The following is a 27,841-nucleotide window of genomic DNA, read 5'->3' as shown; positions in this document are numbered from 1 at the left end:
GCAAATTTCGTGAGCCATCAAATGGAAAAGCATCCTTTATTACAATCATTTGACCTTTATACCAATTTAAGAATATTTTTGTCTATGTAGTATATTTATTTTACCCTTAATTCCTTGTTTTGGACATAGTTGTTAGCAGCCGCGTGAATGTGAATGTGAATGTGATTCCTCAGAAAGTGACAAAGTGGCAGGTACAAATACAATTGCGCGTATTTGGAAGCTAACAAACATGTTTTTATCAGTGTGTCATTGTCTGTGTCTGTGTCCGTAACAAAGCCTGTTTGATCCTTCACCACCACACATAACAATAAACGAACAAGGAAAGAATAACAGTCAACTCCATAGTCTTCTACTGCAGTCTCTTGCTGCTCTTGCTCTTGGCTCTTGGCTCTGGTTTTTCTTTTCTGGGTTTTGTTTCTTTGTTCCAATGCATCTCTATAATGCTTGGCTTCCACCACATGTGGCTGAGGAAACTAAGAAAGAGAAGGAATCGTTTGCAAGGGTAGTGAGGACTGTCAACGAATTGTATCGACCTGATGATCCTGATTCTGTTTATGCAACTCTTACATGGATACCTGTCATCAAACTGTTAGTTTTCAATTTCTCATTTTTGGGCTTCTTTTTTTGTTTTGTTTTGTTTTGGGGTTTCAAGTTTCTTCCTTTCTATGTTGTGTCCATTTTGCATATCTTTTGAGTTCAATTGTTGGTTTCTGATAAATGCATTTGAGTTTCAGTTTTTATTTTGAGTTCTGAATTTAGTGTTGTCTTTGTTCGTCTGGAGTTTAATTTTTAAGCTATGGATTGTTTGTGCAAAGAGCAACTGTCTTAACCACTGCTGCAATAAATAATTGAATGACATTTCCCTATTAGAGTGGTGCAATTTGTTTGTGTTTTAGTATTAGAGGAGGTTTAATTTTTAATTTTTAATTTTTAAGTTGTTGCTTTGTTGAGTAAGTGGTATGATGTGATCAGTATTATTTGAAAATTAAGTTATTGGGAGGAAGTTTTGTTAAAAGAGAAAGGGAAAGAGATAGAGCGGAATATAATTCTATATATTTGTTTGTAAAACCATAGAAGTAGAGACATATATTTATGAGTAGTGATAGTTACACACTATGTATGGAACGCACAATATCACATCATTTGTGTTTTCAAAACATGATTTTAGAGGGAGTGTGTATCAAGATTTAACCTATATTTATAGGCACACATATGATTGATCAGCAAGAAATAGGAGTGCCATACGGGCAATAATGATGGGCGCAGGCCTCTGATGTACACGCCTACAAACAATCAAATTAAACCAATAGTCTAACATGCTCCCTCAAACTCAAGGTGGTAGTCTTGGGACCAATCTTGAGTTTGGTAACAAGAGTATGAAAACAGTTTGGAGGATGAGGCTTGGTAAATATCTCTGCCAGTTGATCAGTAGAAGTAATAGGACAAAGATGGAGCATGACCTGTTGCAGGTGATGTTGCACAAAATGGAAATCGTTACACAAGAAACAGTCTATTGTAGCTCACTCTATTACTGACTACTGAGGCTGACTACTATGCTTACTACTATGCTCTTACTAATACCACCTTTGAGCTTCTTTGGTTATGCAGGTTGATACAAGACCTTGGTGCACCTCAGCATGCTACTCTCTTATCTATTGTGACAAACAGAGTATTAATAAAATAGTCCACTCGAAATGTGTAATGATGTCCTTTCTTGTATAAGTTGGATGTGTTGCTCGTCCCATTCGAAATGGTTTGATATGGACATAATCTTTCACACCCAAGTAAGAGATGGCAAACATCCATGGTTGTCACACAAATAACATAATCTTGAAAGTCATTAATTAAGAACACTAAGCACTTTCTAGAATCTCTAACTTCACCTCTTTTCTTGAAGCAAGATAGCTTTTATGGTTGGGGCTGGTCTTGATTCTTTGATTCAAGATTGTTAAAAACTTCTTGTGACACCATATCCTCATTACTACTTCTTCTAAGGCACTTGTCATCCTCCATTTCTGTCTTTGGAACTTGCAAGACGTTTGTTACTAATGATAAATCCTCTTCTTCCTTTATATAAGCATCTGCTTCTTCTTCCATGTGTTGATCATATGCGGGTTCTTGAATACATTTCCATCCTCTATTGTCTTCAATTATGAATACACTATCACACATTTCTTCTTCTTCTTCATATATTGGAAATTCTTCATCTTCCTAGTCTTCACAACCTTCAATCATCAAAGCTTTACCCTTGCCTTGAGCATTAATTCCCCTTTTCTTGCAATCTATGACCTTGTGCCCAGCTTCTCCACACTTGTAGCACTTAAATGTAAAACTTTGTGCTACTTTAGGGATTGGTTTGGCTGCACCAGAAATTGAAGGCAGACCTACACTGTCAATCTTGAAAGGTTGTGCACTATTAGTAGTTGGCCTTCCTCGAGTGCTGACTTGGGTACTTCTGCCACCACCATAAGCTTGGAACTACACAAAATCTTGGAACTGCACAAAAGCTCTTCTTGCAAGTTGCTTCTCAAACATCAAGACTCTATTGTAAGCTTCAAAAACAGTCCACAGTTGATACAAAGATAAGACATCTTGAATTGGTGGTTTAAGATCACTCAAGAACCTTGCAACCATCTGCTCTTCACTCTCATTTAGGTCTACTCAAGCTACCAATTGATAAAATGCCTCTGTATACTCTTCCAAATTGCCATGTTGCTTCAAATTATTCAGTTGTTTGTACAAGGATTGCATATAATTGAAAGGCAGAAACTGGTTTCCCATTTTCTGCTTCATCTTGCACCAATCTTGGATCTTTCTTTTACCCCTCCTAACTCTTTGAACTTGGAGTTGTTCCCACCAGGCTGAAGCTCTCCCTCTCAGCTTGATAGAGATCAATTTCACTTTCTTGGAATCTGGTATCTCATGGAAATCAAAGATTCTTTCCACTTGGTTAAGCCAATCCCTGAATTCTTCATAATACAAGCTACCATAGAACTTAGGTAACTCAATCTTGAAGTTTGATTCCCATTTTGGTTCTCCCCTTGGGAGACCAGGCACTTGTCTTGGAACACCTCCTCTAGGCTGACCAATCGGGTTACTGAAGTTGCTGTGACTATCAGTTTCAGCATCTTCAGCAGGTTCATCATCATTTCTAGGATGATAGCGCTAGTTTCTTCTCACTTCCTCAGTCAAGGCAGCAATCCCTTAGCAGCTCCACAGTCTACTCCAATGTCACCTTCTCCTTCTTGGTGTAATTGTGGCTGCTGCCTGGGATGAACATGCACCTCAGGTTATGTGCTACAGAAGCTTTCTTGTTCCTTCTATTGTAAACTATTGGTGCCATCTACACAAATCCTTAGGCTCACAAGTAGAGGATAAGAAAATGAAATCAAGATATTTTTTGATAAGTAATAAGTTTATTGATATCAAAAAGGGGAGCACCCTTGTACATAGGGAGTGTACAAGGGATCAAACAAGATATGATCTTGACAGGTTCTTGATGACAGAAAATGAAGAAACAAATTGCAAACGAACTTGAATCCTAAGGATCTCAAGCTTTGATACTAATTTATGATGGAGGAAAAAATGGTGAAAATAAAAGATGTTTTAGAAGGTTAAGTTGCTTAGAGAAAAGAAAGAATGAACTAGCTCTTCAAGAGATACATTCTTGAATAATACCTCATAGGTAGATTTCTTGGAGTCAAATTCAACTAGTTACAATGAGGGCAGCCTTGCTTATTTTTAGATACATAAGCAAGCTGCCGATTGGCTAGAAAGTTATTTACAAGAACCTACCATGTGGCTGCCATGTGATTGGCCAAAGCCTAACAAACATCTCTAACTAACTAATAGGCTATTGCACTTATCAGTAACAATCTATCAACTAACTAACTTTCTGTTACAAGTGACAGGATCTACTTATCATACAACATAAGCACTAGTCAACAACTAGCTTTAAAAATGAACCGCGTCAGTTGACGTTATAAACCCTCAACCTTGGTGCCCTTGAAGCTGGTGGGGTCAAGAAAGGCTTCAAAAATGACAGTGTGTGGTGGCTAAAATATAACCCCAAGTGGTAGCACAATTCGCTAGGGACCATACCTCATGAAGATTAGGTTACTATTTTGAATCTCTACTTCCTCCTCCGTTTGGAGCCAAAACTTATCAAAAAAAGCATGATGGCTAGAATATGAATTAGAGGCAATAAGTGCCTTTTCTATCTCAGGCTGAATTGAGTAATGGGCTCTGCCCTTGAAAAACTAGGAGCTTACATGCACATTTAACTTCTCTCCTACAATCATCGGCCCAATTCCAATAATAACTAATTGCTAGGCACTGTGGCTATGACTAATGAGATGACTGCTTGGCATTGCTTCTTTACAACTAAGCACTAGAGCATTATGGTGTTCTCTGTCTTCATAGGATGGCATGTAGGTGGGACACCCTAGCATTTGGTTAAGTGCAGGGCCTTGCATTGTGATCAAACAGGGAATTTTGTGGCTTCATGTTTCTGGGACTCCCTACTTGATTTGGTTTACTCCAAGACATCTGAGGAAATGCCATGCAGCTGATTTGAAGTTGACTCTTCATTGTCACGATTCTCACAAAGTCAATTACCAAATTGACAAAATTTTAGACTTTCAATGACAAACATGTCATTTTTTTCTGTAAAACATAAGTTCTTGCTGGTTTTATGGTAAAGGATCTATAATTTGCCAAGGGTCATGACTAGTAGACTATATTGAATCATATTATCAATTGATGTATGCTTACAAAGATGGGGTATAGTTACCCACTAGGGCAAAAAAGGAGTGAGAGTTGAGAAGTTTGTTAGTAGAAATTTGGATAATAAATTATCAAAGTGGCATGTCTGGCAGTAATACAATAGGTTGTTAGATGACCCTTTTGTGAATTCTTGTCCTTGGGGGCAACCTGAACTGAAAGAGTAAAGACTAGTATAATCTTATGATCACAGCATCAGTATATCATCGCACATAAAGAAAGAAGCTTCGCGTAAAACTTTAAAATCCATGTTGAAGCTCTACCCACATACCTACTTAGAAACCATATCATGTTAAAACAATCTGCAGATTGTTAGTATTTCTTTGTGAACATTTGGAACTAGGAGGTTTTTGTTAATCAGTGTAAGATCTCATGCATGAACACAACTGGATGTGGCATTGTTCCTATATGTCTCTATCACTTAATAGCTCTTAAAACTTTTATTCAGTTCTAGTCATAGCTAGCCTTTTATTTTGTTAGTGTGTTTCAATATATTAGCCTTCCATGGAGGGAATGGGTATTCAGATGATGCTTGAATGATACAATTTATGGTAATATAAACCTGCTTATAGGCATACATAGCATGTCATGGTTTGTCACAGTCCATATCTGCTGAAGGATGTAACACAAATGGATTTATCTCACCTTTCAATTGGACAAGCCAATTTCAGAAATAGTTGTAAAGTTCTGTTTATGTTTTTACATGGTCATGCTTTGTCCTCATCTATTTATGTTGGTCTTCTATCACTAATAGCTATTAATGATGGAACACTTTGATGAAGTGGATGCTCTGTAGGTTCAGACCTTATCACAACCATATGGGGCTGATGACAGGAATGCAATCTAACTTATTTCTTTGTGATGCAGTTTCATAGATGCTGAAAGTGAAGTGGCTTTAGAAGATGTTGACACACTAGTCAAAATTGGGTTAGAATTGTTTCATGTATCACAAAACAACCTTCATGCCCAGGTAATACATTGGATTAAAAAAACAAACAGAAGTTCTTGTATATGTTTGCAGTTGTTTTTGGTCTGTTTTTTATTGTGGTTTAATTTGTATTGATAGGTCAAATGGGGAAATATATTAGTCAAATTATTTAATAAGTATCACAAGAAATTGTCATTGAAAGTTCAGTGGCGGCCTTTCTATGATACTCTGATTAGTACACATTTCACAAGGTGAGTTATGTAAACACCTTTTGAATGTATTGCCTATGTGGACATAGATTGATACAATTACTGTTTAATGCTTCCTTTTTTGCTCTTGAAATGTGCACTGGTTTTAAATTTGTAACCAATGATTCTTGGTAATGAAGGTAATAGTAATTATAAATATAACATGATACTGTCTTATACTTCTTGCATCTGAAAACTTTGTATACTATTAACTTAGAGTTACAAACATGTAATAGAAATCCAGGTCCAGAAGGGCTGAGATTAAAACTTCGACATTTTGAGACTATTACTTCTCTTGTTCAATCCTGCCGGAGATTCTTCCCACCAGGTTCTGCCTTTGACATATGGTCTGAATTTAGGTAACTGCTATGAGGCTCCCTCAAATTTGGACATCCATCTGAGATCCTTACTGCTTTTTTTTAAAAAATTTCTCCATCCATCTGTTTGCTCCTTTAGTTGTTCTGATTTGTCAGTCATTCCATCTTTTTGCTTTACATCAGGCATATATGTATAGTTGTCAAATTTGTTGGTTGACCTTTTGATTTTTTCTTGGGTTATTAGCCACACACATGGAATATGTTGTTTTACATATCCTTTCATGAAAATTTTAAAAAACTAATAGTTTAAAAATTAGGCCCCGTTTGGTACACGAGTTCAAACACATGTTTTCAGTTTTTAAACAATATTACATGTATTTCCACACACTTTTTCACCCACACGTATTTCCAAAAAAACTGAAAATTGTTGTTTAAATACACGTACCAAACGGGTCCTAGCTTTTACAAAAACAAATAGGTCAAAATTTAGTCATTTTAGGCTTGACCTTTATTTGACGTCCATACTCTCTATTGATGTGGTTCTTTTGACATTTAAAGAACCAAAAATGATATAGCCTAAAAAGACTTTGAAGGGCTAGGCTTGAGCTTGTTCAATTCTCCTACCCTCTCAGTGAATTCTAGTTTTCATTAGAATGATAAGATGTGGAATGTCAGATATCCCAGTTTCTTAAGTTGCTCTATCTTGCTTTCCGTCTAACTAAACAACCTTGCAGATCTTTAGTCGAAAATCCATGGAATAATTCATCCTTTGAAGGATCTGGATTTGTAAGACTATTTCTTCCTACAAATTTGGACAACCAAGATTTCTATTCATGGTACAAAAATATAACTTCTATTCTTTATGGTTTCAGATGTGACCAATTCTGTCAAATTAACTTCCAATTCTTTACATGGCAGTGAATGGATTAAAGAGTGTTTAAACCTATGGGACTCGATACCAAATTGCCAGTTTTGGAATTGCCAATGGGCTGGTGTTATAGCTCGTACTGTAAAGAATTGCAACTTTATTGATTGGGAGTGTTTCTTACCTACACTTTTCAGTAGATTCTTAAATATGTTTGAGGTGAGAATATAAAATCTTCAAGTATTGTGGAACCTGTTTTGGTAAATAGATTAAATGATTGGTGACTGGTTGTTGAGTTCTATAGTTGAGCATGATTCACTTCTATTCTACTTGAAGCTTATCGGAATGGAAGTAGAATGTTTTGGATGTAATTTATATATTGATATGGCTTGTGATTATACTAAGATACTTAAACAATTTTACTAAATTTCTTTGATCCTTTCATTATAAATGTTTTGCATCAGAAGGTTAAATGGAATTTAGTTTTCAGCAGCTGCATATATAGTAAACATGAGCTTTCAAGTTTCAACTCACCATGCATTCACAACATCAAGATACCATGCATTCACAACATCAAGATACCATTTCATTGAATTTTGTCTGTTTGATCTTGGGCTTTTTCTCCTTTTTTATTTTTTATTGCCATTTGAATTTCCATAACAGATTTCATGCTCTAATTGGAAATCACAGGTTCCAGTAGCAAATGGACGTGAATCATATCCTTTTCCTCTTGGTGTTCCCAAAAACACAAGTTTCTTGTTCTCCAATAAAACAGTTACCCGAATGAAGGCCATTGCAAAATCAATTGTAAGGCTGACATAATATGGCCTAGAATTTACCATGTTCATTAAGTGATACCCACAAGGGTGGTTCCTTAGAGATTATTATGCAATATAACTATAATTGCAATTGCAGGTGTATCTACTAAAACCTCATGGTTCAGCGCAAGAGCAACTTGAGACATTCATCAACCTTTTGGAACAGTTTGTTTACTAACATATTTCTGCTTTTATTATTGTCTTTTTGTAGCATATAAACTATTCATAAATTCTATTCATCAGTTGTTACCGGTGTCTGTTTGTCATAGATATTATCATCCTTCTAATGGTGGTCAATGGACTTATTCATTGGAGCGTTTTTTGCTTCATTTGGTAACTCAATTCAAGAAGCGCCTAAAACATGAACAACAGTAAGAATTTGTCTGCCTAATTATACTAGACATGTTCTCCTCAGTGTTGTGCATATTGTTTTGCTATTTCTACCAAATTGCTGTTATTATAGGAATCCAAATAACAGTAGACGTGCCGAACTGTGTCTGGGAAGATCAGAGAGGACTAAATTTGTGAATGTGGTGCTCAAGTTAATTGATCGTGGTCAATATAGCAAGGACAAAGATCTTTCTGAGACAGTTGCTGTTGCAACTTCTATTTTGTCCTTTGTGGAGCCCTCCTTGGTTCTTCCTTTTGTGGCATCTCGATATTATATAGCATTGGAAACGGTTAGTGTTGTTTGCGTTTGAAAGCAATAAGAGCTAATTGGATTTACTCCTTTTGAATTTTTCCTTCTCCTTTATTTTTGGTCCAATTAACTTCGGGTTTACAATATTTTTTGTCTAGTCAGATGACTGCCACCCACCAGTTGGAAGTTGCTGTGATGTCCATAGCATATGTTGGGCGTTCACTACTACTCACGTCCATATCATCTTCCTCAATAAACTCTGTTCATCTTGATGGTGGGAATGTGTTCATTAATCTTCTGATGGTTTCATTGTCCAATGCATTACTTGGTATGGATGCCAATGATCCTCCAAAAACCTTGGCGACTATGCAATTAATTGGTTCTATATTTTCCAATGTAAGCACATCAGCCCTCAACATTCAAGCAGATGTGGTTCATGCCCCTACTTTTTGAATAAACAGTTTCATTAATCGGCTTTTAACTGCAGTTGGCTTCTTTGGATGATAATATTGATGGGTTGTTGTTCATGCGAATCAGCCTTTCTCAGTGGCTGGATGAGTTCTTATCTCGCCTATTTTCCTTACTTTTATACTTGGAGCCGAGCAGTGTTCTGTAAGTAATGGACTTCAGTTTCCATATCTTCATGTCTTGCACGTTTCCTGGATAATCATCAATCTAATTAAATTGGATTAACATTATCATCAGTTTCCCTATGTGAAATGTTGGAATAACTGGTTACTGGTGCTGCAGGAATGAAGGCCTACATTCACCAGCAACATCAGGAACTTTTCTGGTCGAGTACAGTTCTTACTACTATTGCATGCTTGAAATAATGCTTGGGAGACTTTCAAAATCACTGTATGATCAGGTCTCAGTTCTTGGCTTTAAGTACTCAGGTGTGATGATTTTATATCCTTAGAATGCTGGGCTAAGATATTGGTCTAAATTTTTCCCCAAAAAACCTACAGGCTTTGAGAAAAATTTCCAAGTTTGTCAAGACCAATACTCTTCCTGGGGCAATTGAGGAGGTTGGACTGCTTTGCAGTGCATGCATCCATTCTAACAGAGAAGAGGCGGTTATTCACCTAATTGAGCCCCTTTTGTTGTCTGTCATAAACTCCTTAGAAGATACACCAGTTATGGGATTTAAAGAAGGAGAAATTTCCAAAGCCTCAATTTCAATCAAGGTACTTCTGTTGTTTTTTATTATGTAGTTTTATGTTACAACTAGATTCTTCTTGTTAAAGTTTAGGTATTTTGTTTTCAGGCAAAACCCACACTTTCTCCAGCTCTTGAAACAACAATTAATTATCGACTGAAAGTATTATCAATTGCCATCAGTTATGGAGGTCCTGCACTTCTACGTTACAAGGATCAATTTAAAGAAGCTATCACTTCTTCTTTTGACTCACCATCTTGGAAGGTCTTGTAATGGCCTGTGGTTAACTGATTTATGTGCATATTGAGAATTGTTTGTGCTAATGAATAATTGTCTCAATGGAATTCTTACTGAAAATACTGCACAATAGTCTGATAATTCTTTGCATACATTAAATTTTACTTTAGTTTGTAAAGTTTCTGGTAATATGACAGGTCAATAGTGCTGGTGATTCTCTTCTTCGATCACTTCTGAAAAGCCTGACACGCTATTATCCTACTGATCAGTACAAGTATGTTAATCTTTTCATTGAAATTCAAAATTGTATTTAGTCTTCTTGCCTTTTCAGTCTTTACCTGCAAATGAAAAAAATATGGAGTTCTGGCTTGCTAGGAGCATTTTGTCTCACCCTGATGCTGCTGCACTAGAGGATTGGATCAGCACAAAAGATTATACCAATGGTGAACCAGTGATGCCCCCCAAGTGGCATATTCCAAGTGATGAAGAAGTCCAGTTTGCAAATGAACTTTTGGACCTCCATCTCCAATCAGCTTTGGATGATCTTTATAGAATATGCCAAGCTAGAATCCATTCTGGCCCAGGTGATTGATACATTCATCCCCTTGCATAGTTTTTCTGTTATCCTGGGCAGATTTAGTAGTAAAAGAATCTCTTACCTTGAGGAGGTTATGTTCTTTGTGAGTTAGAAGCCTGGTTTTATGTCTTGCTTTCATTTTATTTAGTCTAATCCAAATATTTTAAGGAGTTTTTTCTGCTACAAATGCCAGTTCCCTATATAATTATGCATACATTTCTTCACAGTAGTGACATACATGTATACTGAATAAGTTCCCTTTTATGTTTTTGGGTGTGTGCATAAATTCAAAATCTGACAGTTGCATGCAATTTTTCACCCAGGAGACAGGAATGAGCACTTAAAAGTGACTCTTTTACGCATTGATTCTTCATTGCAAGGTGTTTTGTCTTGCTTGCCTGATTTCAATCCATCCTCCAGGAATGGCACAGTTGAAGATCCAGATCATGCTCCTTTCTTAATAGCTGGAGCAACAGGTTCAAGTGTTGGCAGCACTGAAATACGGGAAAAAGCTACAGAGGTCATACATGCTGCCTGCAAGTAATGTTTAAATTTCAGTTTGTCATATCACTCCTTCAATTTGGGTGGTTATGAATTTTATTGATCTCTCTTTCCCTCTTCATTTTTTTTAATTGAGCAGATACTTATTAGAGGAAAAATCAGATGACAGCATCCTATTGATACTTGTTATTCGTATTATGGATGCTTTAGGAAACCATGGTAATGGACACTGCATCTGGATGAATTAAATATATTGAAATTTTTTAGCAATGAAAAGTATCATCTCCCTCCTTGCCGCCTCTAATTCCTGTCTCACCTTTTTTTTTCCTCCTTTTTATATGTGTCACAGGAAGATGTTGGTATGATGCTTGGTCTGGAGAGGCTTGGAATTTGGAGTCTGCTGCCATTAAAGAACCTCCGATAAATTTTATTGTGTCATCGAATTATAAAGGAAAGAGAAGGTGAATTATCCAACCATTTGGTCAGCTTGTCACGTGAACTATGCATCTATTTCTAAGCTAATAATCCCTGAATTTCTGTGTCTGTTTAGACCAAGGTGGTACCTTATTGATAAGACATACTTGCACAGTATGTGGAGAGCATTAAAGTCATCCTATAATAAATTTTGCGCAAGGGGGAATTTCTATCCATCAAACCATGTGATTCTTTTAATTGATGATCTTCTTAAGCTCAGTTTGCATAACTATGGAACTGTTCGCAGGTAAGTCCACTAAACTATTATGACCCTACTACATGATCAATCTTTTACAGAAACCTTTCATCCAATTTGAGTGCTATAACGTGACATTTATTCAAGTCCAACGCATCATTTATTTAGACTCGAACTTTTCCCAATTCTGCTGGGAGATGGAAGCTGACAACTACCTAATAGAATCATCCAATAGATTAACTTAAAACTTAAGGAACACTTCTGTGACTTTCAGAATCTTAAAAATTTCCTACACCAAGTTTTACTACAAAATCTGAATTGAATAAATCGGTTAGTTTACCCAGAATCTGCAGAAAATTAAACCATTGACTAAATTTAATCTGATTATAATCTCACACGCAGTAGCAGTTCAAATATGTTTCTATTTCTGCATCACTTCAATATGTTGGCATCCATAAAAGTTCTACTCTGTTGTTTGATGGAAACCAAAATCAATTGGTTGAGAACTTGAACTAGACTTGCATTAAAATTAAGAATTAAAGCTGGAATTACAGAGAAATTGGAGAAACAAAGTTTCTGTCCAGGTCTGAAACTAAGTTAAATTCACATCAAAAACTGATTGTACTCTTACATAGCTAGCTTATTTATAATCTTTAACTATTAGGAAATAAAGTAGCCAATAGTTACATAAGTCAAAGCTGTAATTAAAGAGGATACATGGCAGATATTAGAAGTCAAAATAAGGGGCTGCTGGCAGTCCTAAGAGATCAGAAGGTTGGCTGGCTGGTTGTCAGTCCTAAGGATAGAGGGTGGCTGCATCATACTCCCCTCCATAAAGGAAACTTGCCCTCAAGTTTTAGTTGGAAAATAAGGCTTCAAATGCTTCACATTGAAGGCACTAGAAATGTTTAAGTGAGGGGGTAGTTGGACTGTGTAGGCATTGTCATTGATTTTAGTCAATACTTTGCATGGACCTACTTTCCTTGCTCCCAACTTGGAATAGTAGCCATGAGGACACCTTTTATTTAGTCAAAATCACCCATACAGGGTCCCCTTCCTTGAAAATTAGTCTCCTTCGGTGAATATCAGCAGCAGCTTTGTAGTTTGCATTGGAATATGCAATTCTCTCCTTGACTTGTGCATGGACAGATTGCATAAAATCTGTCATTTCTGTTGCTTTTACATTCTCCTTCTTAGAAAGTGGTAAGGGTGCCAAATCTAAGACACTCAAAGGTTTATTCCCATACACAACTTCAAAAGTGAGATGTGTTAATAGTCCGATTAAGAGAAGAGTTGTAAGCAAATTCAGCCAAGGGAAGGATACTTTCCCAATTCCTAGGATTTTCTCCAATTAAGCATCTCAAGAGATTTCCAAGACTCCGGTTGACAACTTCAGTTTGACCATCCGTTTGAGGGTGGAAAGAAGTGCTAAAGCTTAATTCAGTTCCTATCTTGCGCCATAGAGTTCGCCAAAAATGAGCAAGAAATTTAGCATCCTTGTCGGAGACAATAGATAGGGGAACACCATGAAGCTTGTAGACTTCTTTGAAAAATAAAGCAGCCACATTGGAAGCATTTGAAGTCTTTTTGCATGGGATGAAGTGAGCCATCTTGGAGAAACGATCCACTACCACCATGATTGAATCACTCTTTCGTTGTGTAGGCGGAAGGCCAAGAACAAAATCCATACTAATATATTCTTATGGTTTATTAGGCATTGGAAGGGGTAAATACAGACCTGCATTAGTGGTTGTACCCTTTCCTTTTTGACAAACTTGGCACCTTTGAACATGCCGCTCAACATCTTTAGTCATTCCTGGCCAAAAGTAGTCTTGTTTAAGGAATTCTAGGGTCTTTGATTTGCCAAAATGCCCCAAATTATGCTGTTCAACAATCATCAACTCTCTTAGAGAACATTTAGGCACACATAGTTTCAGCCCTTTGAAAAGAAATCCATCCTTCAACCAAAAGTCAGATTTGGTAGCTTGTTGTCCCTGCTGCAATTGTTGGTATAGATCACCAAAATGTGGGTCATCTTGGTAACTCTCCTTGAAAACTTCAAAACCAGCAACCTTAGCTTGCATTTCCACCAAGAAATTAGTCCGCCTACTCAACCCTTCAGCCACTTTGTTGAGAATTCCCGACTGATGTTTCAATGAGAAAGTGAATTGCTGCAAAAAGCTTACCCACTTAGCATGCCTCTTGTTCACATTAGATTGGCTATTGAGATATTTCAAAGCCTCATGATCGGTGTGTAGACTAAACTCCTTGTAGGCCAAATAGTAACTCCAATGCTTGATGGCTTGAACAATAGCATAGAATTTCTTGTCATAGGTAGAATACCTAAGTTTTGCTTTATTCAACTTCTCACTAAAGAATGCTATGGGCTGCCCTTCTTGGCTAAGGACACCCCCAATTCCCATTCCTGATGCATCACAATTAAGCTCAAATATCTTGTCAAAATTGGGCAAGGCAAGGATAGGAGTTTCGGTTAACTTCCTCTTCAAAAGTTGGAAGCTTTCTTGGGCTTCATCAGTCCAAAAAAGTGACTTTTGTTTGAGACAATTGGTGAGAGGTGCTGCAATGGTGCTAAAATTGCTAATAAACCTTCTATAGAAGGTAGCAAGACCATGGAAACTCCTCACCTCATGCACACTAGAAGGTGTAGGCCAATCAATAATTGCCTTAACCTTGTTTTCATCCATGAACACTCCTTTGGAAGACACAACATACCCCAAGAACACCACTTGATCCATCCCAAAGCTACACTTTTTCATGTTACCGTAAAACTTTTCTCTTCTCAAAATGTCAAGCACAAGCTGTAAATGCACCAAGTGATCCTCCAAACAGCGGCTATACACCAAAATATCATCAAAATACACCACAACACAAACCCCCAAAAGTGGTTGCAACATTTGTGTCATCACCCTCATGAAAGTACTAGGTGCATTTGTCAAACCAAATGGCATAACAAGCTATTCAAATAATCCATGATGTGTCTTGAAGGCCGTCTTCCATTCATCTCCTGGGCGAATTCTAATTTGATGATACCCACTTCGCAAATCAATCTTGGAAAACACCTTTGCACCCGCCAAGCAATCTAGCATGTCATCCAATCTAGGAATTGGAAAACGATACTTGATTGTGATCTTGTTGATAGCTCTACTATCCACACACATCCTCCAAGAGCCATCCTTCTTAGGAGTCAAGAGAGCGGGAACTGCACAAGGGCTAATACTAGCCCGAATGTAGCCTCTATCAAGAAGCTCTTGAACTTGTTTTTGCAACTCTTCCTTCTCCTTTGGAGCCATACGACATGCTGCCTTGTTTGGAAGGGGTGCACCCGGTACCAAATCAATGGCATGTTGAATGTCTCACATAGGAGGCAAGTCAGGAGGTAACTCATGGGAAAAAACATCACCATATTGCTGTAATAACTCAATGACAGCACTAGGAACATCAGTTCCAGCCATTGTGTTAACTGGAATTAATGCCAAAATGTAGCCACTATCTTGACTTTCTTGAATGAAGCTTTTCGAAGCGAGTAAAGAGGTTGTAAAAGATTTAGAAGTCACATTTTCCTTCATTGGCAGCAAAGTAAATTGCTGATTGTCTTTGCTTAAGGTATAGGTGTTCTTCTTCCCATCATGCATCGTTTGGCGATCATATTGCCAAGGTCTTCCAAGAAGGATATGGCACGCATCCATTGGTACTACATCACACCAAACTTCATCAAAATATTTCTTTCGGATAGAAAATGGCACCAAGCAACGCTTTGTTACTTTCACCTCATTACCCTTCTTGAACCAAGAAAGTTTGTAGGGATGTGGATGATCTTGAGTGGCAAGCCTCAACTTATCAACCACCTCCTGAGAGACCACACTTTCACAACTTCCCCCATCGATGATCATACTACAAACTTTTCCTCCAATGCTGCAAGTTGTATAAAAAATATTGGTTCTCAACCAATCTTCTTCGGAATTGAATTTAGGAGCAAAAAGAGTCTTTCTCATCACAAGTGTCAAGCCCTCTTCTTCTTCAAAATCACCACCAACCTCATTTGAAGGTTGATCAAAGATGGGTTCTCCATCTTCATGTTCAAGCTCTTTTACTTCCTCCAACATAAGAGCCTTCTTCCTACAATCCGAAGATCGATGCCCTGGCTCTCCACACTTGAAACATTTGAAAGTACCCACCTGTTGCTGTCTACCCCCGCCAACAGTGGCTGTTTGGGACTGTTTTGGGGCTGTAATAGCAGATTTAGAACCTGCTTGCTGCTGTTCAACCCCAGAAGTTTCTCCTCTCCCATTTGTGCTTGAATTCCCAGCCTTATAATGGCTAGAAATCCCCTGCCCAGACCTGGAACCCCACTGTCCAGACCTTAAAGCTGGCCTAGTTTGTTGCTTCTCTACTAGTAAAGCCCGGTTGTAGGCTTCCGACACGTTCTACAATGATTGAAGACTAAGGACATCTTGGATGGATGGCTTCAATCCACTCAAATACCTTGCAACCATTTGTTCTTCACTTTCATTCAAATCTACCCTTACTACAAGTTGGTGAAACGCCTCCGTATAGTCCTCTACACTTCCCTCTTGCTTAATGTTGTGTAGGTCTTTGTAGAGTGATTGGGTGTAGTTGAAAGGAAGAAATTGCTCACGGAGCTTTTTCTTCATCTTCTCCCAACTCTTGATCTTGACTTTACCACTTCTTTGGCGAGAAATTTGCAATTGTTCCCACCAAGCGGAAGCTCTCCCTTTAAGGCGAATAGCGACTAGCTTCACTTTCTTTTCATCTATAACTTCATAATAATCAGACACCCTTTCAACGGTGTTAAGCCAATCTACAAAGTCTTCTGGTTTGAGACTCCCTTGAAATTCTGGAATTTCAACCTTGAAGTTGTAGTCAAGCCTTGGCTCATTTCTTTCCACATAAGGCTACCCCTTGGAGGAGCTCCAAAAGGGTTCTCAAAATGAGAATGAGAGTCATCGAACTCGTCGGTAGTCTCATGAGGAGGTTGCATACGCTGCATCACCTCCGTAAGTGCCGCAACTTGTCTCCTTAATTCAGCAATCACGTCTTCTCTCTCTATGTTTTGATTCCATCCAACATTCCTCCCCATTGGAGGGTTGGCTTCAACTCCTTCCCCAACATCCATTTGATTCCCCCTTATTCCACCTCTCCTTCCTCTCCTTCTTTGAGCCATTAGAAGCTTCACAATCTTTGAAAAAAATTGTAAAGAGAAGTAACAGCACAGGTGATAAAATCTGTGATATTTGCAACAGCCACAAATTTGATTGGCACAAGGAACCTAGATCTAAATTCTAGGATCTTGAATGGAGGGAGAAAAAAAAAAGAAATACAAGGAAATCTAGGGCTCAAATGATCAAGGTGGTAGGGAAAAAGAGGACCAAATCTGTGCTCTGATACCAAATGATGGAAACCAAAATCAATTGGTTGAGAACTTGAACTAGACTTGCATTAAAATTAAGAATTAAAGCTGGAATTACAGAGAAACTGGAGAAACAAAGTTTCTGTCCAGGTCTGAAACTAAGTTAAATTCACATCAAAAACTGATTGTATTCTTACATAGCTAGCCTATTTATAATCTTTAACTATTAGGAAATAAAGTAACCAATAGTTACATAAGTCAAAGCTGTAATTAAAGAGGATACATGGCAGATATTATAAGTCAAAATAAGGGGCTGCTGGCAGTCCTAAGAGGTCAGAAGGTTGGCTGGCTGGTTGTCAGTCCTAAGGATAGAGGGTGGCTGCATCATCAAGTTAGGTTGTGATGGGTTGGTTTTGGCCAATTGGTGGGTTGGCTAAACACACCCCTACTGGTGGAAATCTCACCAGATTCAGCAAAGATCTCATCGGATTTAGTGGATCTCTGCTAGATTGTCGCCAGATTTGGTGGTTATTACAGTAGGGTCAAGTGGCTCAGCTTTTGGAGGAGAAAACCCTGACCCGCCAGAGTGGTTGGACTGGGCAGCGGATGGATTGGGTCCAGTAGGGTGGCCAGGTTGCTTTAACAGCCCTAATACTAATAGCCAGATTTCAGATAATCAACCACATAATACCACCAATACTTGGAACATTGCTAAGATCCGGTATTGGACATTTAAACTGATCTTCACTCTACTAATCCTCATTCTTCTAAGTTTTAATATTTCTAACAAAAAATACAACATGAGCATAAATATATGTGAATCGAAATTCAAAAGTTTCTCTACTAGTAATTTGGCTAGCTCCTTAAAAATCCAATCATACAATTTATATAGATGAATTGATAAATCATTAATTATTACCCTGCTTGCATAGAGAGACTACCTAAGTTTGAAGGTAAAACCAGCAAACAATCTTTATATGTGTTTATTATAAGAGATGCGTAATAATTTAAAGGAACTTTGGACAGAGTAATTATTACATGCAATAGACAAACCTTTTATTCGATGAGCAGAAAGAAATTAGGAGAGGAACGATTAAAGTGCCATTTAAGTATCAGCACATCAGTGCTGTTGCAACCAAATTGAACAAGTCCTAAATCATTTTGGCCAAGCTGGCCTCTCATTTAAAGATATGCACTCATACGCAACCTGCACAAATATCATGAAAAACAAGTTGGTAAAAAGAATAGCTATCAAAAAAAGTAAAATACACCTGATATTTTTCATGTTACTATTCCTTTCTCACTAGGGACATCCCTAATAAAACTTTTTACAGAAACTGATATTCCCTGTTGAGATTTCCAAAAAGATTTAGAACAGCATTAATGAATAATGAGTAACCAGGAGATCTCTATGCAATAAAGAACGCACAAATGATCAAATGACTTTTGTAAGTGGGCTTAAGAGAACTGAGAAATACTTAGTTTCTTCATAATTTTAAAAAGACAAATTTGCGATCACACTCTGAGAATAAAATCAAAAAAGTAAAAATTTAACTGCTGATATGAACAAGATCTTAATGACCTGATTATGCTATTTAAGAATAGAAACATGAACATGCTGCCACCAAAGATAAAAGACATACAAATAGAACAATGCCAAAAAGGACCTAATCCTTATTTTTTGCAACAAAATAGTCAGACATACATTGAGATTACAAGCACACCATTGATTCTATTGCATTTCAGACTAAATTTAGAATTTCAACAAAAAAAAAAAAAAAAACTTTGACAAACTAACTCAGGTCAAATTGGCATTGTGCATTTCTTTTGTGAATGTCCTAACATATGGCAGCGACCACATTGAACAACTCTCTTTGGCCGCTTAAAGCTCTCTATACGAAGAACCTTCTTTTTGGGCCTTCCAGGTGGTCGGCGAGTCTTCGGCGGGCGTATCGTGATATCAACCTTGGCACCTCCACCCTCTGCCCCCTCACCTAGTTCTCTCCATTGGCTTTTATCTGGAATAGGATTTATCATCTGCGAATAGGCCTCTCGGAAACTTGCTACTGTGAAACAAGGCTCAGCAAATAAATGGGCATTTTGCCCACAAGAAATAAGTGCAGCAGCAGCATGTGCACAGGGTAAACCATACAGCTGCCAACGGCGACATGAGCAAACACGACTTCGTATATCCACTATATTTGTCCGCTCAGTTGACACAATCTCAAATTCAACTTCATTTGCACGAAGTACTTGATAGCAACGAGCATCTGCAATTGCCTCTAAAATCCGCTTCTCAGCAGATGGTACAAGAATAGAGGTCCACCTCATGCCCATATCTCGGCGATCATTAAACCAAGATGTCAATTGATGGCGAATATGCTCCATCATTTGCACAATAGGGAGTTCATGACATTCAAGGGCCCAATTATATAACAACTCTGTGACCCCCAGCACAAAATGGCCATATCGCACACCCTCAAAATATGCAACAGCCCAAAGTTGGGGAGGGAATTGTTGAAACCATGGTATCACATCTTGCGAAACTTCTACCATCTCAGCAATCTTGCTTTCAAATTCAACTGCTGTAAGTGCATAGACAGCATTCCAGAAGATATTCACCAATTTTGTGTTTTTAAATGTATCACGGAAATTTTCACTTACATAACGCAGACAAAAACCATGAAAAGCACTTGGAAAATGAGTTTCCACAGCCTCAACTATGCCTCTTTGTCTTTCTGATAGTATTGTAAGCCTAGGCATGTTGTCAGTATTAACACCGAGAAGTTTTCGCAATTCTGACATGAACCACATCCAATTCTCATCACTTTCCACATCAACAATAGCAATAGCCAATGGAAACAATGCATCATCGGCATCAACAGAAGCTGCACAAAGTACTGTACCCAAGTATTTTCCTTTAAGATGTGCTCTTTCAAGTTCTAATAGTGGTCTACAAGCGTTTATAAACCCATATATTGACGCACGATAAGATATAAAGAGGCGCTGGAAGCAATTTTCTTGTCCGGTGGCAACAACAGTTGCAATGCTTCCCGGATTTGTTTTCCTTATTTGCTCACAGTATGAAGGAAGAAGGCGATACCCTTCCTCAAAAGTTCCATGAAGTGCAGCCATGCTACGCTCCTTCCCACGCCAAGCTTGCATGTAGGAAACAGCAACTCCATGCTGATCACGGATATCTTGCAGGATCTCTTTTGGTTTGTATTGTGGATTATCCCGAATGCGTGCTTCCACAGATCTAGCAACCCAACCTACTGATGCTTGCTGATGATGATGGTTGCGAACTCCTTCACAGGTATGCTCTCCATGTAGGGTTCTAATTGTAAAGGTTGGAACTCCAGGACATTTGGCTACATGAACACGCCATGGACAACCCTCTTTATTGCACTTGGCTATAAACCGACTGCGATCTGATTTAACTATTCTAAGATCAAAATGCAGTGCTATGGCAATATCTTTTAATGTTCTTCGGCAAGTTTCTACATCAGCAAATTCTTGGCCAATGGCTAATGGATGATCAATTATATCAAGAGAAGTGTTGGGTGCAGCTACAGTTAAAGAATGATTAGCCATGTATCCACTTAAACAAGAAAATATGAGGGTCACATGATTCTAAGAATTTCTCTCAGGAACACAGATTAGAAGTGATTTTCAAGGGTAAATTTCAAACACTGCCACCACAACCAACCCAAAACAAAAGAAGGAAAGAAAGAAACTCCAGTCAGGTACACAGTCTGCAATAGAAGCCAAAAGAATGAGGATAAGGTTAAACAATATAATAACAGTTACAGAAACAAAGCAATTTATGGAAAGAGTTGTACCAGTCCAAACTAACAGTGACAAGGGTCAGAAGTATTTCTTAACAGAAGCATAGCATTGCAAGTAAAATCCTTTGCGAAGTGTTGGTTTGTTCACAAGGACAAATGAATATGGCACCTGAAGGAAAAAATAAAAAACCATGCAGAAGTTATAAGACTTATTGATTCAATTATTGAACTAGAAATTTAAACATTTGAACCTCTTTAGAGAGAGAGAGAGAGAGGGGTTCAATGAAGAAAAAAAGCTCCATAGATTTTTGTTTCATTGGTAAGTTACCACTCACACCCAATGGGTCTTGAATCCACAACCTCACCCTGCCCCTAGAACTTATAAGGGGAGGAGGTGCCAATTGAGCTAGAGCTCATTGGCAAAATGCTCCATAGAATTGATGCCACACAATAATATGCATCAAAACTGAAAAAACAAAAGAAAGGGAGGGAGAGGAGATGAAGTGTCATCCACCATTTATTAAAATAAAGCAAACCAATTTTAGTATCCAATTTGGATTCAGGGACTTGGAAACCAACACAAGCCCAACAATAACAGTTTCATTCTTCAAAATGCTACAGTCATATGCCACTTCTTAGTTCTCATGAAATTATTGACAATTAGTCAGTGTGGATCCTGAAATGAATTGTCATTAACCATGTGTGCTAAGAAGTGAACAGAAACTAAAAATTTATTGGTTTGGAAAAAACAAGAAAACAAAAATAAACAAGTATTTGTATTAAAGATTTTCAAAGAGAATACCAATAGAGTCTTTTTTTTTTTTTTGATAAATAACGGAATTGTATTAAAAAGAAACCAAGTACACCGGGGGTGTACATGAAAAACAGTACATCAAACACTTAAATTACAAAGATCAAGCATTTCAAAAAAATCAGAACAAGGAAAAAGATTAAAGAACGAACTCCACTCCAACAAGGTGTAAAAAAGGAGAGATTTAAGATCCGAAATAGACCGTTCCTTCCCTTCAAAAAATCTTGAGTTCTGTTCTCGCCTAATACACCATAGGACACAATGAGGTACAGCCCTCCATAAATCAATGCTCTGATGCCCACCAAAGGAACCTTGCCAACTCGAAAATAAATCTGTAACACTATGTGGCATAACCCAAAGGAGACCAAAAAGAGTCCACACCATAGACCATAACTCATAAGCAATAAGACAATGAAGAAGAAGATGATTCACCAGTTCCCCACACTTCTTTTACACATATAGCATCAATCTATAACTGCAACACCCTTATACCATAAGTTCTCAAGAGTCAAAATCTTACCTAAAGCGGATTGAGTCCATCATAAGTACAAGCTTATTTAAGGATTGAAGGAACAAATTTCTTGGCAATGCTTCTAGGAGAGATCAATTCTACTCATCCTTAGTATTCTAGTCTGTCTTTTTTGTAGAACCTAAAAAGGGTTTGAACACATTATGCTTAACCAGACTTCAATAAATAAGATTCCCAGCATTATCAGCCTACCTCATTAACAGGTTCCACCAAGAGTTATCCAACTACATGTTTATTTTTATCAATTCTTTTCAGCAAAACAAGTCTAGATCTATCTCATTCATACCATCAACTGTGCAATTCTTTTGGTCAAAATTAATTCCAAGTTGAACTCTTTCCCACTCTCTCAAATTCTAGTACAGTTTTCCCTTAATTGATCAATGGAAAACATTTAATCCACAATCTTATAAACATTGTAGCTTGCCAGTGTTCTCAGTTTTTATTTGCTAATGCTTTCATTTCCCCCCTGTTTTCTCTAGTTTTTCACTTCCAACAGTTGAAGAACGTCTAATAAACACAAAAAGATGGGCCCACCATGCAGGCTACTATTATTGCACCACTGCTCCCTTTTTCTTTTTCTCTTTTTATAAATCCTTAAGCGGAAATATCCTACATTTTCCCAAAAGAGGATGAATTCATTTCTTTCTCCAATGGAATCTACCAAAATGATTGCAAATGCATTAATATGGCTGACCATTTACTAAATTTTTAAATAAATTGGGTAACAGTTCCAACTGTGGCCTCACCAAATTGATGCAAACAAAAACTTGAAACTTCAAAGAAAAGAGAGAAAATTGAGTTTGAGAGAGGGGGAGGAGGGTCCAGAAGAGAGAAGTCCACTATCAAATCAGATTCAAGAAGAAAATTATCATAGCATCTCAAAAGTGAGTTCACCATGGCCAACCTTGGCTGCTTATACACTAAAGGAGTTAATTATGCTGACTGTACCATCAGTTATGCTGACATCATCCCCCCAGGTTCTTAACCAAATTGGTTAGCAACCATCTAACAAACAACTAACAACTCCTTAACAAACTACAGGTGGTACTAACTACTTTAAACTAATCAAGCGTTAATTTTCAAATAACAAGAGCTAATAAAGGATCTAATACACAAAACTCTCATTTTTGCGGGGTTTGGGAGAGGTGCGTAGGCAACCTTACCCCCAATTTTTTCAGCCCTCCTATTTTGGTGAGGTTGATTCCCAAATTCAAACATGCAACTTCTCACTTTTGGTGGAAGGCAATTGTTATCGCACCAAGACCCAACCTCTTTTCAACTAACAAGAGCTAAGTATAACAATTAATTACATGATTAAAGAAGGTATAACATTGACTCCATGACTAAAGGATTGGTACTCAGCCATGTCATCGTCATAAATGTAGAATCTGTGTCCCACTTGGCCAGGTCCTCTTGCATGTAGAATCAGCCATGTGGAAATGCCCTACACCACAAATTCAGGAGCATGACTTCAATCATGACACCAATGAGGGGCCTATTCAGACACGACGAAAAACACACCAAGCCTCACGGAGAAGTTCTTATGTCGTTGCCATCATCGCTTCCAAGAAATATAACTTGACAATAGCTCAATGAAGAATATGTTGCTTTCCCATTCCCAATTTGACAGCAAGGTTGATTTAATGAATGGATGCATTCTCTATAAAATATATCCAAAGGCATTATACCTTCAAAGTTGAATACGAACTGAAGAAGCATCGAAGAATGCCTTGAAGACTAACTCCATGAGCCTAAGTGCAATTTTACTTGTATTAGAAACATAATTTCCAAACATCTAACTATACACGGAACGAATTTCAGTTACATTGGTAGACAATTGCCTATTTCTACCAATTTTGCCTATTTCCAAACATCCCATTTCACTCATGGGAGTGAGAGGCTCCATTGCTGTTGCATGCACTGCAATATGTCAATGGCCACCTACCCAGTGGCATCCCCTTGTACCAGCTTCACTTCCATCTGGTTCTCTTCATCCTCTATTGGCGAGTTACGTAGCAATGCATAGAAATCCACCCATGCCTTCCCATTTTACCTTCAAGGAAATCCACCCTTGTCATGACCCACAATGGAATTCAAAGATCTCTAGATACCTACCACAGTGGTTTGATCTGCAAACTACATGTACAACCTTGCATTCGCCTCAGAAGTTTTGGAAAAAAATTCCCATCCAAGGGTGAGCTTGGGGCCACCTCAATTTGCAGCAACATCCACTTCAATCCGAGTTGACCCAGTCAAATTTTACCCAAGAGTTTTTTGCTTTCCTTCCATTAATACACGGGGCCGGGCTGATCACTGTCCACAAAGAGTTCGAAAGTTTTAGTGCAAATAGTGAGGAAACAGTTGAGGAGGGGCTGATTGATGTCTGGGTGCAGGAGGTTTTGAGATAGGTTCTCCAAATCAGATACATTATATTTGCAGCCACCTATAATGTTTACTGACATCCTATAACAGCATTTGAAATGATGACTTCTCTCACCTTCAAGTTACACTTTAAACATTAAAAGAAGCACCATTTGTCTATTGCGGCTTCAAACTGTCAATTCAGATGTACCAAGTTTTCTCATTAATGTATGTGTCTCATGACATAGAGCAGATTAAGATATAAAGTTTATGACTAATAGAGCAGTAAAAGGCAATTTGGTAACAAGATTTCATGTATAGAATGAAACTAATAGTTAGATATTGATCTGTCATCTTCTGTTGGCAGATATCACACTTATCTTTTGTAGAATGAATCAGGAATAGCTTCTTTTGATTTGCTGTATTTATCTTTGCTTCATGGCAGTCTGAGACTTGAAGATTGATTCGGCTAAGAGCGAGCTAGTTTTGGTTAGAGTAGTACACAATGTGGAAAGATTAACTCAGATTCAATGAAGCAAATTAGGTACTCTTACTTTATTTAGGCCTGCCCCTTGGTTTGCCTCATAAGGTTAGCTCAACATGGGATGTAATTGTGGAACAAACAGAAGGAGATTAGCAGAGTAGAAGAAAATATATTTGTCTAGTGGAAGGGTCACTTTTATGAACAATACCCTATCTAGCTCAACTACTTTGTAATCTCCAGGAGGCATTTCTAGAACTCTATAGCATTAGTTGAGGATGTTATGCACTTTCCTAATCAGAGGCTTCACTAGGATCTTCAATTTTCTAGGGATACCTGAGATTGGGAATTGGAACATTTATACACTGTTTTCGATCTTATCAATTCTATACTTCTTAATGATAAGGGTCAGGACAAACTTTGTTGGAAACCGGCAAGGAATAAGAGTTTTAAAGCGAGTGAGTACTATATCTCCCTTTCCTCGACTCCTGTCACTCTTTTCCCTTAGAAACCTGTGTGGTGTTCAAAGATCCCACCTACGCTTGCTTTCTTCTCAGGGACTGTTGCCTTAGGTAAGATTTTGACTCTTGAGAACTTATGCTATAAGGGTGTTGTAGTTGTGGATAGGTGCTATATGTGTAAAAAGAGCCCCAATCGGTGAATCATCTTCTTCTTCTTCTTCATTGTCCTATTGCTTAGGAGTTATGGTCTATGGTGTGGACTCTATTTGGTCTTCTATGGGTTATGCCGCAAAGTGTTACTGACTTACTTTCGAGTTGACAAGGTTCTTTCGGCAGACATCTGAGCATTGATTAATGGAGGGCTGTACCACATTGTGTCTTATGGTGTATTTGGCGAGAACAGAACTCGAAATTTTTTGAGGGGAAGGGACAGTCTATTCCAGAACTTAAAGTTCTCTTTCCACACCTTGCTGGAGTGGAGTTCAACCTCTAATCTTATTCCATGTTCTAATTTTTTAGAAATTCTTGATCATTGTAATTTAAGAGTTTGATGTACAGTTATCCATGTACACCCCTGGTGTACCTGGATTTTTGATTAATACAATTCCGTTATTTATCCAAAAAAAAAAAAATTCCTATGCCAGGTAGTATACAAGTATTGCAAAGAGATTTGAAAAATTACAAAGTGATCTTTTATGGGGAAAAAACGAAATTCAATTTTGTGAATTTAGAAACGGACAGTGCCCCAATTCAATCTGTAGATTTTGGAATTAGAAAACATGGCACTTTCAACCATGCTGTATTGAGGAAGTGGCTCCGGCGTTATACTACGACAATGGATTTCAATGAGGGTTGTCGTGGAGGCTAAATTTGATGAGAAATGGGGCCATTGGTGTACAGTGGAGGTTAAGAGTGATTATGGAGTGGTTTGTTAGGAGTTATTGGGAAAATTTCTCAAAGTTTAATAAATAAATTGTTGGGAATGGTAGTCGCACTTGCGTTTTGGTAGGAATTATGGTGTTGCAAGTTACCCCTGAAGGCTTTGTTTCCTGGTTTGTTCGCCATCACAGTGAAAAAGGATGTTACTATTGCATAGTACATGGATAGATCTAACGTTGCTTTCCACTTCATGATTGGGATTTGGGAGTTCGAATCTGTTGAGAATTATTTTTGAAATTTTTTTATGTAGGTCACACTGATGGGGAAACGAATGGACAGGATTGATTGGGTTTTGTAAGGAATAACGAGTTTAATGTATGATCTTACTATGAAGCACTAAAAGGGGATTGATTTTTTTTAATTGGATAGTTACAAGGGAGGAGGGGGAGACTTGAGCATTAAAAGGGGATCTTGTGTCAAAAGCATGTCCACAAACGATGTAAGATATCAAAGTACATGACACTTATGAGCATCATAGAGTTGAGATGAGATCCGAAACAAGATCATAAGCAACCTTTCAGTATTCTCAACAAGAACTGAACTGACCACATTTTCTGTGTGTGAAGAAAATGCATTCATCTCACAACAACTAACACAGTTGCATTTACTCAATAAAAATTATTAGCACATGAATCTAAAAATATACGCTCACATCTTATAGAACAGCCAATTATGAATAAATATTTATTGATGAGCTCACATATTGGATGATGCCTCATATCACTTTCACCAATATTGTTTGTACTAAGGCAGCAGCTTTGTATGGAGATAGAATAGTATACTGCAGCTCTGAGACTATAAATTGAGGATATTCCCAAACCTAGAAAGTAGTTGGTCAAAATTCAAATAAGGTAGAGAGACTAAAAAACCCTAATTAACTAAAGATAGATCAGTCCAATTAAACGAGTTAAGAGAAAGAGTGAAAAAAACAAATAAGTTTCTAATAATTTTCACATTCAGAATTTGGAGTATATTAATTTTAAAAAATAAAAACCCAACAACAATTGGATCTAATAGCGTGCGTGAATTCCGAGCTGAAAAAGGAGTAAATTGCTTTTTGTTTATGTATTTTGTAAGAAAGAAATATAAGAAGAAGTAGACGACATGGGTGAAAAACGAAATACATTTGTGGCTAACCTGGTGGGAGTGGGACTGCCACTGCCCCTTCTTCTTCTGCTGTTTTCTTTTGCTTTTGCTGCTGCTGCTGCGAGAGAGAGAGAGTGTGTGCGCGCGATTTAGGGTGTCCGGCAAATTGGAGGAGAGATTTTGGGTGGACGCAAACGGAAGCCAACTTCAACTAATTTACTTCTTTTTTTCTTTTCTTTTTTTTTCTTTTTTTT

At 37.7% G+C, this 27,841-nt stretch overlaps 2 protein-coding genes across 8 annotated transcripts; one reads left to right on the top strand and one right to left on the bottom strand.

Annotated features, from left to right (window-relative positions):
* Positions 1–166: 166 nt before the first annotated feature.
* LOC112003844 (proteasome activator subunit 4) lies at positions 167–11,814 on the top strand. Of its 2 annotated transcripts, XM_024036067.2 has the most exons (21): positions 169–588; positions 5,650–5,752; positions 5,849–5,961; positions 6,195–6,317; positions 7,010–7,111; positions 7,194–7,359; positions 7,831–7,947; positions 8,056–8,123; positions 8,228–8,329; positions 8,422–8,638; positions 8,761–8,994; positions 9,086–9,210; positions 9,349–9,466; positions 9,567–9,785; positions 9,866–10,021; positions 10,192–10,268; positions 10,370–10,578; positions 10,895–11,111; positions 11,212–11,291; positions 11,422–11,533; positions 11,623–11,814. In XM_024036067.2, exons 1-21 carry the CDS (start codon positions 428–430, stop codon positions 11,795–11,797), a joined length of 2,994 nt encoding a protein of 997 aa, XP_023891835.2. In that variant the 5' UTR covers positions 169–427; the 3' UTR covers positions 11,798–11,814. The 2 variants fall into 2 exon arrangements, 1 of the variants encoding a protein (XP_023891835.2); XR_010625614.1 differs by lacking the exons at positions 11,422–11,533; positions 11,623–11,814 and having other exon boundaries at positions 167–588; positions 10,992–11,111.
* A 6,218-nt stretch (positions 11,815–18,032) lies between these two features.
* LOC112032089 (uncharacterized) lies at positions 18,033–27,841 on the bottom strand. 6 transcript variants are annotated; one of them, XM_024064796.2, is made up of 5 exons: positions 27,626–27,841; positions 27,202–27,321; positions 20,974–21,088; positions 18,930–20,886; positions 18,033–18,338 (listed from the first exon to the last, which is right to left on the bottom strand). In XM_024064796.2, exon 4 carries the CDS (start codon positions 20,723–20,725, stop codon positions 18,935–18,937), a length of 1,791 nt encoding a protein of 596 aa, XP_023920564.1. In that variant the 5' UTR covers positions 20,726–20,886; positions 20,974–21,088; positions 27,202–27,321; positions 27,626–27,841; the 3' UTR covers positions 18,033–18,338; positions 18,930–18,934. The 6 variants fall into 6 exon arrangements, with proteins under 6 accessions (XP_023920564.1, XP_065621108.1, XP_023920563.1 ...); XM_065765036.1 differs by having other exon boundaries at positions 27,202–27,296; XM_024064795.2 differs by having other exon boundaries at positions 27,639–27,841.

The sequence above is a fragment of the Quercus suber genome, unplaced genomic scaffold, assembly GCF_002906115.3.
Source record: "Quercus suber isolate HL8 unplaced genomic scaffold, Cork oak 2.0 scaffold_602, whole genome shotgun sequence".
In the NCBI taxonomy this organism is placed as follows: domain Eukaryota; kingdom Viridiplantae; phylum Streptophyta; class Magnoliopsida; order Fagales; family Fagaceae; genus Quercus; species Quercus suber.
Note: the sequence above shows the minus strand (reverse complement) of the source record. Positions and strands in the feature narration are given on the sequence as shown.